Below are 18,508 nucleotides of genomic sequence, written 5' to 3'. Positions count from 1 at the left end.
TTTTTCCAAAAATTGCACCCCTCTCTCGCCCATTGGGCCACATTGAGGTCAAACTGCCCACTTGACCCATGGACAATAACACACATTTTGCAAAAAGATGAAAAATTTCAGCCAATTTCTCTCCATTTTTATTGACTCGGGTTGCACTATATTTCCAGTTTCTGCTTTTCCTGACTTGTTCTGTCATATTTATATCTTGCGGTGCTCATTATTATGCTTCATGCGCGGAGGAAAGATAAATGGTGACATTTAGGCAGCATTGGCTGCACACATTCACATAACATTTTATTAATTTATCAAAGTCACTGAATAAGGTTATAGGTTGGATTGTCACAGAAATATGGCAGCATTCAGTGCGCTAGATACAGAGAGAATATATATTTATTATCTGTGTATAGTCGGCGTGTTCTATATGTGAGCGCACAGCACGAGACGTACTGACATCGACGGGTCCCAGAAATGTGGGTTTCTTGGCAAAGAAAGTTTGCTGGGTTTTTGGTAAACTCTTATTGCAGGTTCTAGGGTTTTTTATGGGGTGGAAGGGAAGATGGTGGGACCTTACTTTCCCTTTCACTTTGGTTGGGCCTGGTGAAGCTGTTGGGCTCACTAGGTTATGTGTATTAATAAGCTCCACCAATCTGGGGCTCCCACTGAGAATTGGTTCTAGTGCTGAGCAATGTCCGGAACTTATTTGGGTTCCTTCTTGGAAGAGAAAATTACAAAAACTTATACTTTGGGGCAGCGGTCCGGAAACTGGGAGTTTTAGGACAATAAATGCAGAAGGACATGATGACTTAAAGTGTGGAGGCCCACCTACAAGATTGAGGGGTGTGTTTTTTGTTTTTTTTTAGGCTTTTAAAAACTGTTTATTTTCAAGCAGAAACTGCTACAGGAAACAATTCTTTTGTGGAGGAGTCTTTGGATATGTCACAAGATGTCTTTTACAGGCAGAATCCATATGAACAAGTGTCGCAAAAGCGCCCTATAAAATGAGCATAGTACACAGTGATGTCAAAACAGCATTATTGTGTACGTGTTCTGTCTTATGCCATGGAAACCCTGAAAAGGTTTCCATGGCATAAATAAATCACCAAAACCACCATTGGCACACACTAACTTAAACTGAGTTTTTTTGGAGCAGAAACTTGCCAAATCCTCCTCAAAATCTCAAATCTCTAAGTTTTGGCACTTTTTAAGTTTTAACACCGCCATGAAACACGTTATGGATTGCTACATGTGTACAAGATCAGAACCACCGTCAGTACATGAATGCAGGATCAGAACCACTGTCAGTACATGAATGCAGGATCAGAACCACTGTCAGTACATGAATGCAGCATCAGAACCACCATCATTAGATTAGAAAACCTATTACCCCAAAGACCTTATGCATGAAGGTCACACTTCAATCCAGAGTCTGTATTTGTGTATGCTATATGGAGTCAAGAAGTGTAAACAGAGAATAATAAAATCAATTCTTTATTCATTGTTATAAATGATAAAATTTAAAGATAAAAAAAAAAAACCAAAGTGCCTCATGTCAAAAGAGAACGCAGCAACCAGCATTTATAAATTACAAATTTATATTATATATAACTAGATGGCAGCCCGATTCTAAAGAATCGGGAGTCTAGAATCCATATATACTTTATTTATTCAAATGTAAGAATAATACAATTAATAAATAATAGTAAGAAAGAACAAAAAATGGCTGCACTCACCAGCTCTTGACAATTCTTGACAGTACGGCACATTTCTGATTGGTCGCTCGCGGCAGGGGGCAACCAATCAGAAAAGTGCCGCGCACCACGAAGGCATATATCTTTGTCCACCCTGAGCGGGTGTAGGACGCTGGTGACGTCACTTATCTCCGGACATTATCTCCGGACAAAGCCACGGAAGTTGGCACAAATTGCCGGAAGTAGTATTCTAGGCAATTATATATTAGATTTTAATGTTATCAGTGTTTACCTTTGAACGTTTATATTGTATTGTCCTGTCACCAGCCATGTGTACGATTATCGGCCGAAAGCCTCTCTGGAACCAATAATCACCCCATGTAAAGGTATCTTTATAAGTTAAAGATTCAGAATACTATGACTTTTATCATATCCTGAACAGTCAAGTTTTTTATGAACCGTTAAGGTTTTCTGGTTGAAGTAAAAAAAACTCTGAGTGTTTACAGTTTGAAACCATAAAATGTTGAAAAATTATGTCATTCTTGAGTATATCACTCAATGGTGCTCATAAACGTGTCAAATTTGATCTATAATATACTTTAATATACGTTACTTTAATCTTTAATATACTTAAGAACAGGGCCCCAGACATCACACAGGGGGTCTGAAACACCGCACAGTGGTCCAAAATATCGCTGTGCTCTGCCTGGGGCCCCATATGCTGCCTGGGGCCCCTGTGCTCTGCCTGGGGCCCCATATGCTGCCTGGGGCCCCATGTTCTGCCTGGGGCCACTGTGCTCTGCCTGGGGCCACTGTGCTCTGCCTGGGGCCCCATATGCTGCCTGGGGCCCCTGTGCTCTGCCTGGGGCCCCATATGCTGCCTGGGGCCCCTGTGCTCTGCCTGGGGCCCCATAGGCTGCCTGGGGCCCCTGTGCTCTACCTGGGACCCCTGTGCTCTGCCTGGGGCCCCATATGCTGCCTGGGGCCCCTGTGCTCTGCCTGGGGCCCCTGTGCTCTGCCTGGGGCCCCATGTTCTGCCTGGGGCCACTGTGCTCTGCCTGGGGCCCCATAGGCTGCCTGGGGCCCCTGTGCTCTGCCTGGGACCACTGTGCTCTGCCTGGGGCCCCATATGCTGCCTGGGGCCCCTGTGCTCTGCCTGGGGCCCCTGTGCTCTGCCTGGGGCCACTGTGCTCTGCCTGGGGCCCCATATGCTGCCTGGGGCCCCTGTGCTCTGCCTGGGGCCACTGTGCTCTGCCTGGGGCCCCTGTGCTCTGCCTGGGGCCACTGTGCTCTGCCTGGGGCCCCATATGCTGCCTGGGGCCCCTGTGCTCTGCCTGGGGCCACTGTGCTCTGCCTGGGGCCCCATATGCTGCCTGGGGCCACTGTGCTCTACCTGGGGCCCCATATGCTGCCTGGGGCCCCTGTGCTCTGCCTGGGGCCCCTGTGCTCTGCCTGGGGCCCCTGTGCTCTGCCTGGGGCCCCATGTTCTGCCTGGGGCCCCTGTGCTCTGCCTGGGGCCCCATATGCTGCCTGGGGCCCCTGTGCTCTGCCTGGGGCCCCATATGCTGCCTGGGGCCCCTGTGCTCTGCCTGGGGCCCCATATGCTGCCTGGGGCCCCTGTGCTCTGCCTGGGGCCCCTGTGCTCTGCCTGGGGCCCCTGTGCTCTGCCTGGGGCCCCATGTTCTGCCTGGGGCCCCTGTGCTCTGCCTGGGGCCACTGTGCTCTGCCTGGGGCCCCATATGCTGCCTGGGGCCCCTGTTCTCTGCCTGGGGCCCCATATGCTGCCTGGGGCCCCTGTGCTCTGCCTGGGGCCACTGTGCTCTGCCTGGGGCCCCATAGGCTGCCTGGGGCCCCTGTGCTCTGCCTGGGACCACTGTGCTCTGCCTGGGGCCTCATATGCTGCCTGGGGCCCCTGTGCTCTGCCTGGGGCCACTGTGCTCTGCCTGGGGCCCCATATGCTGCCTGGGGCCCCTGTGCTCTGCCTGGGTGTAGGACACTGGTGACGTCACTTATCTCCGGACATTAGCTCCGGACATTAGCTCCGGACATTATCTCCGGACATTAGCTCCGGACATTATCTCCGGACATTAGCTCCGGACAAAGCCACGGAAGTTGGCACAAATTGCAGGAAGTAGTATTCTAGGCAATTATATATTAGATTAGACCTAATACACAAATTTATATTTGTTTTATTTTTTTTGGGTGTAAGGTTACATATGCATGATCTAAATATTTTTCTGGTAAGCTTGGGTAAATTTGGGAAAGAAAACATACCTACAACAAGTAAAAAAAAAAAAAAATGCTGTATGTGTATGCATGTATGTGAATGCTTGTGTAGTTTCAATTAAGTTAACCCCTTAACGACCGCCGATACGCCTTTTAACGGCGGCCGCTAAGGGTACTTAAACCACAGCGCCGTTAATTAACGGCGCTGTGGAAAAAGTGAATAGCGCCCCCCAGAGTCGGATTTTCTCTGGGGTCTCGGTTGCCGAGGGTAGCCGAGACCCCAGAGAACATGATTCGGGGGGTTTTTACCGACCCCCGAGTTGCGATCGCCGGTAATTAACCGTTTACCGGCGGTCGCAACAAAAAAAAAAACAACGCGATTTGCCGTTTAATTTCTCTGTCCTCCGAAGTGATCGCACATCGGAGGACAGAGAAATGTGGTCCCCGATGGCCCCCAATAGCCCCCCAATACTTACCTACCTCCCCCGGTGCTCCTCGTTTCTCCCCATGGGCGCCGCCATCTTTTTTCCGGGAAAAAATGGCGGGCGCACGCGCAGTACGCCCGGCACCCGGATGTTCTTTGGGGTCTCGGCTGCCGGGGGTAGCCGAGACCCCAAAGAACATGATCGGGGTCGATTTGCACCGACCCCTGCTTTGCGATCGCCGGTAATTAACAGTTTACCGGCGACCGCAAAAAAAAAAAAAAAAAAAAAAAGCGATCAGTTATTTCTCTGTCCTCTGATGTGATCGCACATCAGAGGACAGAGAAATAGGGGGATTCGGGGACCCTATCATACTCACCCGGGGTCCCTGGGTCCTCTTCTGTCTTCTCCTGCCGGCCGGCTTTTTCATCATGGCGGGCGCATGCGCAGTGCGCCCGCCATCTGCTGCCATCTGCCGGCCGGCAGGAGAAGACAAGTTAGGGCTAAAATTAGGGTTAGGGTTAGGGTTAGGGTTAGAGTTAGGGTTAGGGTTGGGGCTAAATTTAGGGTTAGGGTTAGGGCTAGGGTTAGGCTACTTTCACACTAGCGTTTTTTGGCTTCCGTCGCAATGCGTCGTTGGAGAAAAAACGCATCCTGCAAAAGTGCTTGCAGGATGCGTTTTTTCTCCATTGGCTTGCATTAGCGACGCATTGCGACGGATTGCCACATGTCGCATCCGTCGTGCGACGGATGCGTCGTGCTTCGGCGGACCGTCGACACAAAAAAAACTACATGTAACTTTTTTGTGCAACGTGTCCCACATATTTCAGTGCCACGTGCCACGTATTTAAGTGACACGTGCCACGTATCAAAGTGCCACGTGCCACATATTTCAGTGCCACGTATCAAAGTGCCACGTGCCACGTATCAAAGTGCCACGTGCCACGTATCAAAGTGCCACGTGCCACGTATCAAAGTGCCACGTGCCACATATTTCAGTGCCACGTGCCACGTATCAAAGTGCCACGTGCCACGTATCAAAGTGCCACGTGCCACATCTTTCAGTGCCACGTGCCACGTATTTAAGAGACACGTGCCACGTATCAAAGTGCCACGTGCCACATATTTCAGTGCCACGTATTTAAGTGACACGTGCCACGTATCAAAGTGCCACGTGCCACATATTTCAGTGCCACGTATCAAAGTGCCACGTGCCACGTATCAAAGTGCCACGTGCCACGTATCAAAGTGCCACGTGCCACATATTTCAGTGCCACGTATCAAAGTGCCACGTGCCACGTATCAAAGTGCCACGTGCCACATCTTTCAGTGCCACGTGCCACGTATTTAAGAGACACGTGCCACGTATCAAAGTGCCACGTATCACGTATTTCAGTGCCACGTATTTAAGTGACACGTATCACGTATAAGTGCCACGTGTCACGTATTTAATTGCCACATATTTAAGTGCCACGTATCAAGATTTTCCATGGAGAACAGACACATCCAGAGATATGTCTGCTCTCCACGGCTGCAGCAACACACTGACAGGAGCCATAGTTCCTGTCGGTGTGTCACTGCGCATGCGCGAGCGAGTTTACCGGCGGTCATTGACCCCGGCACTCTCGCTTAACGGCAGTGCTGCGTGGGAAAGTTCAACGCAGCTGTACTGCTGTTAACCGAGACGCCGGAGTCATTGAACTCCGGAACAGTACGCGATACACTGCTAGGAGCTTCGCTCCTGGCAGTGTATCGCCGGAGAGCAGCCGATCGGCGTGGGACACTCGTTTTATGGATTCTGCGGACAGGGAGTATGAATTTGGTTTATTATTTTTGGATTTTTTCCTGGAGGATCGAGGGCTTCGCCTACAAGTGTGCTGTTGGTGAGTATATACTCTGTGTTATATGTTGTATGTACTGTGTGTCATGTATGTGTATTGTGTGTAGGTGTTTTGTGTAACTTTACAATTGTGCTAAGTCGCCGGACACAGGGACAACTCTCCCATCCTAATACCGGATGGGAGTAGTAGTCCCATACGGCGACTTAGCACAATGGTGGCACTAGCGTCGCATGGGGACACACACACACACGCACACACACGCACACACACACACACAGAAGGACTCCATGCTGCTTCACTGGGGGGCGGGGGCTTCCCTCTTCCTGTCCGACGTCACGTCCGGTCCTGGGTGTCAACCCCTCCGTACAAAGACGCCGACACCCAGGACAAAGGCGCTGTGTGTGGAAGGTAATATGGGGCCCTAGGGGGATACGCAGACACGCCGCTGCGTAAAGAATTGACATGTCAATTCTTTTTACGCCGGCGTGTTTGCAGACAAAAGCGCCGCGTTTTTTTGCGGTGTGTCTGAACGGCAAAGTGAATTTCTCATTCACTTTGCCGGCAGACGAAAATGACATTGCGCATTTTTGAAAAGCGCCCGCAAAATAGCGCTCAAAAATGCGCTATGTCTGAAAGTAGCCTAAGGCTTCTTTCACACTTGCGTCGGTACGGGGCGGTCGCAATGCGTCGGCCCGATGTACCGACGCACGTTGTGAAAATTGTGCACAACGTGGGCAGCGGATGCAGTTTTTCAACGCATCCGCTGCCCAGTCTATGTCCTGGGGAGGAGGGGGCAGAGTTACGGCCACGCATCCGCGGAAATGGCGGACGCGACGTACAAAAAAAAGGTTACATTTAACTTTTTTTGTGACGACGGGGGCTAAAGTTATGGTTAGGGTTGGGGCTAAAGTTAGGGTTGGGGCTAAAGTTAGGGTTAGAGTTGGGATTAGGGTTAGGGTTTGGATTAGGGTTGGGATTAGTGTTACGTTTGGGATTAGGGTTGGGATTAGGGTTAGGGTTGGGATTAGGGTTAGGGGTGTGTTGGATTTAGGGTTTTGATTAGGGTTATGGTTAGGGTTGAGATTAGGGCTGTTTTGGGGTTAGGGTTGTGATTATCGTTAGGGTTGTGATTAGGATTATGGATCGGGTTGAGATTAGGGTTAGGGCTGTGTTGGGGTTAGGGTTGGAGTTAGAATTGGGGGGTTTCCACTGTTTAGGTACATCAGGGGGTCTCCAAACACGACAGCCAATTTTGCGCTAAAAAAGTCAAATGGTACTCCCTCCCTTCTGAGCTCTGCCGTGCGCCCAAACAGTGGTTTACCCCCACATATGGGGCATCAGCGTACTCGGGATAAATTGGACAACAACTTTTGGGGTCCAATTTCTCCTGTTACCCTTGTGAAAATAAAAATTTGGGGGCTAAAAAAATCTTTTTTGTGGGAAAAAAAATATTTTTTATTTTCACTACTCTGCATTATAAACTTCTGTGAAGCACTTGGGCATTCAAAGTTCTCACCACATATCTAGATAAGTTCCTTGGGGGGTCTATTTTCCAAAATGGGGTCACTTGTTGGGGGTTTCTACTGTTTAGGTACATTAGGGGTCTGCAAAGGCAACATAACGCCCGCAGACAATTCTATCAAAGTCTGCATTCCAAAATGGCACTCCTTCCCTTCCGAGCTCTGCCATGCGCCCAAACAGTGGTTTACCCCCACATATGGGGTACCAGCATACTCAGGACAAATTGGACAACAACTTTTGGGGTCCAATTTCTCTTGTTACCCTTGTGAAAATAAAAACTTGGGGGCTAAAAAATCTTTATTGTTAAAAAATATATATTTTTTATTTTCACGACTCTGCATTATAAACTTCTGTGATGCACTTGGGCATTCAAAGTTCTCACTACACATCTAGATAAGTTCCATGGGGGGTCTAGTTTCCAAAATGGGGTCACTTTTGGGGGGTTTCTGCTGTTTAGGCACATCAGGGGCTCTCCAAACGCGACATGGCGTCCGATCTCAATTCCAGTCAATTTTGCATTGAAAAGTCAAATGGCGCTCCTTTGCTTCCGAGCTCAGCCATGCGCCCAAACAGTGGTTTACCCCCACATATGGGGTGTCGGCGTACTCAAGACAAATTGTACAACAGCTTCTGGGGTCCATTTTCTCCTGTTACCCTTGGTAAAATAAAAATTTGGAGGCAAAAAGATCATTTTTGTAGAAAAAATGCGATTTTTTTATTTTCACGGCTCTACGTTATAAACTTCTGTGAAGCACCTGGGGGTTTAAAGTGCTCACCACACATCTAGATAAGTTCCTTAAGGGGTCTAGTTTCCAAAATGGTGTCATATGTGGGGGGTCTCTACTGTTTAGGCACATCAGCGGCTCTCCAAACGTGACATGGCGTCCGATCTCAATTCCAGCCAATTCTACATTGAAAAAGTAAAACGACACTCCTTCTCTTCCAAGCTCTGCGGTGCGCCCAAACAGTGGTTTACCCCCATATATGGGGTATCGACGTACTCAGGAGAAATTGCAAAACAACTTTTGTGGTCTAATTTCTCCTGTTACCCTTGTGAAAATAAAAATTTGGGGGCAAAAAGATCATTTTTGTAGAAAAAATGAGATTTTTTATTTTCACGGCTCTACGTTATAAACTTCTGTGAAGCACTTGGGGGTTCAAAGTGCTCACCACACATCTAGATAAGTTCCTTGGGGGGTCTAGTTTCCAAAATGGTATCACTTGTGGGGGGTTTCCACTGTTTAGGCACATCAGGGACTCTCCAAACGCGACATGGCATCCGATCTCAATTCCAGCCAATTCTGCATTGAAAAAGTCAAACGGTGCTCCTTCACTTCCAAGCTCTGCGGTGCGCCCAAACAGTGGTTTACCCCCATATATGGGGTATCGACGTACTCAGGAGAAATTGCACAACAACTTTTGTGGTCTAATTTCTCCCGTTACCCTTGTGAAAATAAAAATTTGGGGGCAAAAAGATCATTTTTGTAGAAAAAATGAGATTTTTTATTTTCACGGCTCTACGTTATAAACTTCTGTGAAGCACTTGGGGGTTCAAAGTGCTCACCACACATCTAGATAAGTTCCTTGGGGGGTCTAGTTTCCAAAATGGTATCACTTGTGGGGGGTTTCCACTGTTTAGGCACATCAGGGACTCTCCAAACGCGACATGGCATCCGATCTCAATTCCAGCCAATTCTGCATTGAAAAAGTCAAACGGTGCTCCTTCACTTCCAAGCTCTGCGGTGCGCCCAAACAGTGGTTTACCTCCACATATGGGGTATCGACGTACTCAGGAGAAATTGCACAACAACTTTTGTGGTCTAATTTCTCCTGTTACCCTTGTGAAAATAAGAATTTGTGGGCGAAAAAATCATTTTTGTGAAAACAAATGCGATTTTTTATTTTCACGGCTCTACGTTATAAACTTCTGTGAAGCACTTGGGGGTTCAAAGTGCTCACCACACATCTAGATAAGTTCCTTGGGGGGTCTAGTTTCCAAAATGGTGTCACTTGTGGGGGGTTTCCACTGTTTAGGCACATTAGGGGCTCTCCAAACGCGACATGGCGTCCGATCTCAATTCCAGCCAATTCTGCATTGAAACAGTCAAACGGTGCTCCTTCACTTCCAAGCTCTGCGGTGCGCCCAAACAGTGGTTTACCTCCACATATGGGGTATCGGCGTACTCAGGAAAAATTGCACAACAAAATTTGTGGTTAAATTTCTGTTTTTACACTTGTGAAAATTAAAAAAAATGGTTCTGAAGTAAAATGTTTGCAAAAAAAAGTAAAATGTTAATTTTTTTCTTCCACATTGTTTTAGTTCCTGTGAAGTACGTAAAGGGTTAATAAACTTCTTGAATGTGGTTTTGAGCAGCTTGAGGGGTGCAGTTTTTAGAATGGTGTCACACTTGGTTATTTTCTATCATATAGACCCCTCAAAATCACTTCAAAAGTGATGTGGTCCCTAAAAAAAACATGGTGTTGTAAAAATGAGAAATTGCTGGTCAACTTTTAACCCTTATAACTCCCTAACAAAAAAAAAAATTGTTTCCAAAATTGTGCTGATGTAAAGTAGACATGTGAGAAATGTTATTTATTAACTATTTTTTGTGACATATCTCTCTGATTTAAGGGCATAAAAATACAAAGTTTGAAAATTGCAAAATTTTAAAAATTTTCGCCATATTTCCATTTTTTTCATAAATAATCGCAAGTAATATCGAAGAAATGTTACCACTAACTTGAAGTACAACATGTCACAAAAAAACAATCTCAGAATCAGCGGGATCCGATAAAGCGTTCCAGAGTTATAACCTCATAAAGTGACACTGGTCAGAATTGTAAAAATTGGCTCGGTCATTAAGTACCAAATTGGCTCTGTCACTAAGGGGTTAATAGCATATATTGTGTTCCCACCAGTATCTAAAATCAGTAAACACTATATGATATATACATAAGGAGTATGCCAAGGCCTAAAGGGTTACATATCAGTAACAGCTTATGTAATCACATAAAATATGGTATGGTATATCCCAATTCATGGACGGAACAGTTTGATGACAAAGTGTTTAGTGATCCGTCAATGTCTGTTGATTATAGTGTATATTCAGAAGAGAAGTCAAGTGCTGCATAGATAAAGTTACCTACATAAAGGCCACAGGAAATATAAATACTGTCTTCAACCCTCACCCAACGCCCGTTTCGTCTGTCTTCTACCGAAATTAATGCATGCATCAGAACCACCATCATTGCATGAATGCAGCGCCACAACTACGGTCAGTACATGAATACAGCACCAGAGCAACCATCAGTACATGCTCCCCCACACTGCCACCCTATAAAATACACTGCCCTTCTCCAAATTATCCCCCTACAACAGCCCTAACAAACAGGCAATCCCTGCATGTGCTGCGGCTGTCAGCCTCGAGACATGGAGCCGCTGCAACTCAAGCATAGTATTCGAGCTTGCCCGAGATACTCTATTAGCACTCGATAATGCTTGGATAACACTTTATCTGAGCATTCTCACTCCTAACTAATCCACACCAAAAAAACCCTTTACATAATCTTAATATGGAATAAATGCGACATTCATTGTTGCCAAAAACCCCATCGACCTGTTTTAGATCTAAGACCACTTGGTAAATATATACCGTACTCGGGACAGACCGCTAATAAAATGAAAAGTTCAGATGCCAACATTTACTTCTGATGGGATGGGATTATGCCTGTGGACGAGGAAGACTAAAACTGGTGGGACTGTATCAGGACTGAGGGGCTCCATATAAATTAATAAATGGATCACTCTTTTTTTTGGGTCCATTTCTAACAAGAGGACATCAACATTCATCTCCACATAACTCCGCACTGACAACCGGCCGTTTGGGCTCCTATTGCCAGTAATTCCTCCGGTATGTTTCGCTAAGCGTAGCGTTTTCCCCGGAAGATGAGCTTGTTATTTCATCCGTATTGACATAATTGTGTTTCCCTGTCTAGTATTCTTCCAATACGTCACCCCGCCAGCTCTTTGTAAATGTCACGGTAGAAGAGAAGACTAAAGGGTCCGGCGACTGTGATGACATTGGATTGCGTTTTCCCTTTGTCAGCTGCTTTCAGTGACAAGACGTTGTAAAATTGTGCAACTTTTTTTTTTTTTTTTTTTAAAGACAAATAAGTTTTTGATAACGAGTAGGGAAGGAAAATCGCCACGAGAGCAGAATTTTATTAGATCAGGCTGTCATGGTGCAAAGTCCGAAGCCTCATTTGTCTGAATTCAGTCTGGATTAAAAAGCTTATTACACTGAAGAAATCCATTAATTAAATGTAACGTTGTAGCTGTGATGCTCGGTCCACACTGAGGACGTATCATCAATAAGGTCTAATAGGTTATTTGTGAATTAACCTGTAAGAAATAGACCCTCGCCTCCACTGATTGGATCCAAATAGAATTGTCTCGTGCTGGTCCCTTTAGTGCCCATCATACTGTTCAGCTCAAGATGAATGATGGCTGATTTTGGTAACAGCACTTAACCGTGAAAGTCAGTAGAGAGAAAGATCGGGCATGTTGAATGACAACATGCCCAATTGATTTGTCCTTACGATAATGGAACCAGGCACCAGAGGTGTCTGTCAATGTTCTCCCTATAGAACACATACACACTCGGCCAAGCTGAGCATACATGGAATAGCTGCTAACCGAACGAGCCTTCCTCCCACCATAGTCTAGAATTTACAGAACCTTTTATTGACAGAACCTATGGGAGCATCCTTTGTTTATGCCAGCCTGCACCAGGACTAGGTGTTGGCACAGTAGGCATTTGTTTAGGGTGGTGTGACAACTAGTCAGGGGTATGGTACAATATTTAATACCCCACTCAGAACTTCTTTTAGCCCTAGCTGATCATCTCTTTCATTGATGGTCCATACTTGGACAAAATGAAGCATCCTTGGCCCTTTTTAATGTTGTTCCAGAGGCAATGGGACATCCTTACATGCGTCTGAGCCTGGTACTGTACTGAGCCCCATCTGAGTACCAAATATCCACCTCCGCCTGATAACGCAAGGATGGAAAGTATATGCCATCCTAGGGTCCAACTTTTGAGACCCCGTCTGGTGTATTTTCCAAGTGCTTACCTTTCTCCTGATGGGTTTTTTCCCAAAATATAATAATTAATAGGATAACTTGTTGATCACTTTGGGTTTGATCCTGCCAATTCTGAGGCGTCTTCTATTTTCAGCAGTCCTATAGACCAGGAATGGAGCGGAGCCCTGTACTCGTAGCTCCAGCAGTCCCATAGACAATAGGTGGAGTGGATGCCGAGCCTACTATCTTTTGCTCCATCGAATATGGGATTCTGGATCAGTAGAGATCCCAAAGGTCAGACCGAGGCCATCAACAAATTTTCCCCTATCCTGTGTATAGTGGATAACTTTCTGTTTTGGGAATAAATCTTTAAATTGTAAGGTGGACTGTTGGCTCCAACGGAGACTGGCACCATCTCTCCCCCACGCTGTGGAATATGGCACTGCTATATGAATGAATTATATAAGTAAATCTAAAGCGTATAGACTTTTTTTTTTTCCACATTGCAGGTACTGCACAGACGAGATGTTACTGCGTGAGATGATGTCCAATCCCCTCTTGTCCAACTACGGAGTAATCATCATCGATGATGTCTACGAGCGCTTTGTATCTACCGATGTCCTCCTCGCTTTCCTTAAAGACATGCTTTTAGCTCGACCCGAACTGAAGGTCGTGATCATCTCCCCTCCTGAACTGTCTAGTAAAATAGTCTCGTACTACGGAAACGTTCCTCTCGTCGAGGTGGAAGGCACTTGTTCAGCAGAAGTAGTATACACCTCGGCAATCCAACAAGACTATTTCCACGCGGCTTTAAGACTCCTTTATGAAATCCACCACACACAAGAGAAAGGGGACATTGTTGTCTTCTTGGCTTGTGAGCAAGTAAGTGGGTGTGAGTGGGTTCTGGGCTACTTCTCTGCGTTTGATCACTTGGCTCCTACTTTTTAAGTAAAGTTTTATGAGCAGGAAAAAAATGACCACCTAATGGTGGAGCTTAGAACTTTCTCCAAAGTTTCCTACTTTTTTTTTTTTTTTTTTCTACTAGAAAAGGAACTCCAAAGTAGTTAAGTGGGGCTGAGAGACATTGGGAACAATTTATTTATTTATTTACTAGATGGTGACCCGATTCTAACGCATTGGGTATTCTAGAATATGTATGTAGTTTATTTATGAAGATTTTAGAATAATTAAATTTATACACAGGATTCAGCCGGGCGCGACCAAATAGCTAAGCGTGGTTCAAATTCCGCGCCAATTCGTGGCCGGACTGCGCCTGTCGCTGATTGTTTCCGGCTGGCCGCGAACAATCAGTGAAGCCAGGGCCGGCTCCAGGTTTTTGAGGGCCCCGGGGGAAAGAGTCTCAGTGGGCCCCCCTCTTTAACACATACCACGATTCATGATGCACAGATACAGCAGAGAAATATAGCACAGCCCACGTAGCATATAGCACAGCCCACGTAGCATATAGCACAGCCCACGTAGCATATAGCACAGCCACGTAGTATATAGCACAGCTCATGTAGTATATAGCGCAGCCATAGCGCAGCCCACGTAGTATATAGCGCAGCCCACGTAGTATATAGCGCAGCCCACGTAGTATATAGCAATGTGGGCACCATATCCCTGTTAAATAAAAAATAAAAATAAAAAATAGTTATATACTCACTTCCGGCGCCCCCAGATCCAGGCGAGGCATTTAGCGATGCTCCGGTCCCAAGAATACATTACGGTCTCGCGAGATGACGTGGCGGTCTCGCGAGACCGCAATGCATGGCCTCGACCAATCAGCGACCCAGGATTTCCATGACAAACCGACACAGACAGACAGACAAACAGACGGAAGTGCCCCTTAGACGAATATATATATATATATATATATATATATATATATATATATATATATATATATATATATATATATATATATATATATATATATATATATATATATATTTATTTTTCAAACTATACAAAGACCTTTAACAAGATTCTGAAAAGTTTCCAATGACTTTCTTGGCAAGTTGCTCAGGTTTTAATTCTGCAGAAGATGTAAAATGATCTGTCCATTTGAGCAGGGGGTTGGTCCAGATGACCCAGGAGGTCTCTTCTAACTCTACCATTCTATGATTCCATGACCCCAATAATTGGCATCTTGTGTTCCTAGTTCTAAGCAAGACTTCTCTTAAGGGACAACCTCTTCCCGTATCCCCTTTAAGAAATCAATCAAATCTCAGCTGATGGGCATGTAGCGCATGTTCTTCTAGGGAAACATATGAGGGTAGAACAAGTAATGTGGTGACTATTTGGAGGTATATCTGGTAGCCTAGAATAAGCCTTAAACATGTTAATAAGATGCTGCCTTATACTTTAAGTGGCGGTTTATCCCTCGTGAGAGCAAAAGATTGAGCATGTTGAAATTTAACCTGCCTGATCTTACACCCTTCTGTAGATGTTAGGAGGTGGATGAGTCGGAGCATACTTGCATATTAAATGGCTAACTAGTCCTGCTGAAATCTTGCGGGTTTGGCCAATACTCATCTGATAGGGTTTAACTGCCACATCGGGTAATATGTTACTAGTTCAGTACAGTTTTTCCATCCTTTGCCTTCTACAGCCTCTGTGTCGCACTGTCTATTTGCCGGCTTCTGTATGGGTTAGCTGAGAATCTGTCAGTCAGCCCCCTATACCAGGGAGTTTGTATCTCTTATCTTCTTCTTTCAACTGATGTATGGCTACAGACCACATTGAAGTTGAATGCTTAGGGAAACAAAGGGCCTGTAAAAGGCAGGTTGCAAAATGATTAATGATCCCAATTGCAAAAAATGATTTCTGCATGCATTTAAATGAGGATAAAAAGGTGCACAACCCCTTAACATTGGCAGTAATCCATTTAGGGATTCATCGAAAAGTGTTTAATATGCCTGCAGTGCCTCCGCAGGGGAAGTGAAGCATTACATGTTTTTCACAACTCTGCAATCTTCCTGGGGCAGGAAGGAACAACCTTTTTTGAGCTAATTTAAAAGTTGCCTAAACATATATTAATTTTTTTTATTTTCCAGATACTAATTTTTAATGTTTTTTTTTTTTTTTTTTAATTATTCTTAGGAAATCAAACAGGCCTATGAAATGATCCACCAGGAGACTATACACCCAAATCCTAAAGTAGGCGAATTGCTTCCAATTCCACTCTACCCTCATCAAAGCCTTCCGCAATACTTGCCATACGAGGGGCTGGATTATGGATGTAAAGACCACAGGAGGAAAGTGGTGTTAACGACCAGTCTTGGCGAGTCCCTCGTCTGGATGAGCAACATTCACTTTGTCATTGATGTTGGGGTGGAGCGGAGAAAGGTAAATGCCATATTTAATTTTTTCCTATTGCTTCTCCCAAAAATAAAAAATCTCCAAGGTCCGATCCAAGCCTTGCAAAATAATGTCTTACTATGTGTTCTGCTCTTCTGCATCTCCTCCTGTAGCTGCCAGATCCTTACAATGTCGCAGTCAGTGTCCAAGCTCTGCTCCGGCTATTAGCTATTTTATGGCAAGCAATCCAAGCACAGATGGATGTCGTCTACTCTTCACAGCCGCTATACTGCAATTTTTATTATTTTATTTTTTTGTGCTACACCGTTAAGATGGTCCAGTGTATAATATTCTTGGGATTATTTAGTTAATTTATTTATTTGCAAACCCATAGTCTTGAATGGGTGGCTCTCATTCGATTTATTTATTTTCACAAGCAGATTTGATTCTGGGGGGAGCAAAGCCTATCTGAACCCGCCAAGTGAATAATGTTGGACGTTTTTCTTTCTTTTTTTTTTTTTTTTTTATTTCATGAAAAAATATGGTCTTATGAACTTTAAATTTAGTGAGTATTAGTTGAGGTGGCATGACTCCTTACTGGCGCAATCAATTTGCACTTTTGTCCTTTTCTTTTTTTTTTTCTTCATTTTGAAGAGCCAGAACTTTTATATTCTGTCGACTTCACCGCTTCAAGTCTTTTTTTTTTTTTTTTTTGTGGAAGGAGTTGCTATTTTAAATTTTTAACAAATTGCATCGTTTTACTTTACCATATAAAGCCCGATTTTATTATTTGGGTGTTTTTTATTTTGATTTAGTTTTTTTTTGCAAATTCCTCAAAATGTTGCACATGGATCTTGCATTTTTCACCACTTAAAAAATATTCTGTATTTCTTTCCTCTACTGTTTCGGCATCTTCCTCTAATGGGTTCCAAATTTTGAGCAAAAATTCCTGCCACTTATAAAATTACTCCAGAGGAGAAGAGGAACCCAGTGCATTTGCACAAAAACTTTGCAACTTTTTAAAGTCATAATTGAAGAATCAGCCAAAAAACATTTAGAACACCGAACCATGCCCACAATGACAAAATTAAAAAAACAAGCAAAAAAAAAACAAACACACAGCATAGACTTTAAAAAATGTGCAAATTAAAAAGAAATGGTGTAAAAGAAAAATGGGCAAAAAATGCCAAAAACTTTAAAAAAATGTGCAAATTAATAATCATCATAATAAAGAATCAGCCCATACTGCACTGAAATATGGGGGAAAAAATGTTGAAATGTTGTAAGAAAATAAAAAAATAAAAATGCAATTCAGAAACTGTTTTTGCAGCATTCTTTATACTGTAAAAATTACCTAGTAACATGATTCTCCCAGACAGTACAGTTATGGATATACCAAACTTAGATTATTATATTTTTAATTTAATATGATGTAAAATTTTTTAAACATTTCTAAAAACAAAAAAGCATACATGGCACAGTATATGTGATAAAACTTTTTTTTTTTGTGTGTGGTATATTTGATCTTCTGATCGCTCTGTACTGCATTTTTTTGAGGACCAGCGTAGCTAAAAAAACAACATTCAAAAATTTCTAAAAAACGTGCAAATATAAATGTGCTTATGAGCCAAGAAGTTCTGCCAACCACGAAAAGATATCTTAATAGAACAGGTAGCACAGGCCTAACTGCACCTAGATATGCCCTAAATATATATATTATATTCTGTGTTTTGCTCCTGAGTCCCCTTTTTTTTTTTTTTTTCACCCACTTTGATTTGGGCTGTCTCCTAGAGTGCCTAGTAGCCAAACAGTGCAATATTTTCTAACCGGTTTTAGCTAATAGTAGAGCGAACATGATTCATGATTTCATAATCTGCTGACCCACCTACACTAATAAAAAAAACTAAAAAACTTACTTTCGCAGGTTGTAAGTAATGTATTATACTGCTAGTAGTAAATTTAGGTAATGTGAGTATTATGGTAGGCAATCTAACTACAAGCTAATGGTAAAAAAAAAAACAAACAAAAAAAAAACCTGTCCTGGAGTACCGCGATGGGTGTGTTCACACCCCTTGACCTGTGTGCTTGTTGTTGCCAGGCTGATAATCACTTGCGATGTTTTATATAGCGTCTTGCTGATCTTAAAATGCTGTATATCTGCCTCTACTAAATAACTATGAAACTAATGAGCAAAGAAGAGCTTGGAGTTACGGGACACTAATGGCTCAGAGACTGATGCAGTTTATGAAGCTCGGCTGGGCTCTTGTTTCGTGAGATTACCGGTTGCCAGTACCTGAAATATTGAAATGCCTCACAGAAAAGCAGAAGATGAAGCTTTGCTAATTTACATTAGAATGCATTGATTGCTGACCTCTCCTGTTGTGATCTATCACTTGACATGAAATGGATTGACTCGTGTATAGTACTGCAGGA

At 44.1% G+C, this 18,508-nt stretch overlaps 1 protein-coding gene across 7 annotated transcripts in view; it reads left to right on the top strand.

The window, feature by feature from the left end:
• The window catches only part of DHX32 (DEAH-box helicase 32 (putative)), a 68,885-nt gene that overhangs the window by 28,942 nt on the left and 21,435 nt on the right, over positions 1 to 18,508 (top strand). For 6 of the 7 annotated variants that reach the window (XM_077258370.1, XM_077258365.1, XM_077258367.1 and 3 more), the window contains exons 4-5: positions 13,282 to 13,654; positions 15,878 to 16,123. In XM_077258370.1, the coding sequence (XP_077114485.1) occupies positions 13,282 to 13,654; positions 15,878 to 16,123 (619 nt within the window). Of the gene's footprint in view, positions 1 to 10,839; positions 10,965 to 13,281; positions 13,655 to 15,877; positions 16,124 to 18,508 lie in introns of those variants that run through there. The other variant, XM_077258371.1, reaches the window with a different exon arrangement.

The sequence above is a fragment of the Ranitomeya variabilis genome, chromosome 4 (genome assembly GCF_051348905.1).
Source record: "Ranitomeya variabilis isolate aRanVar5 chromosome 4, aRanVar5.hap1, whole genome shotgun sequence".
NCBI lineage: Eukaryota > Metazoa > Chordata > Amphibia > Anura > Dendrobatidae > Ranitomeya > Ranitomeya variabilis.
Note: the sequence above shows the minus strand (reverse complement) of the source record. Positions and strands in the feature narration are given on the sequence as shown.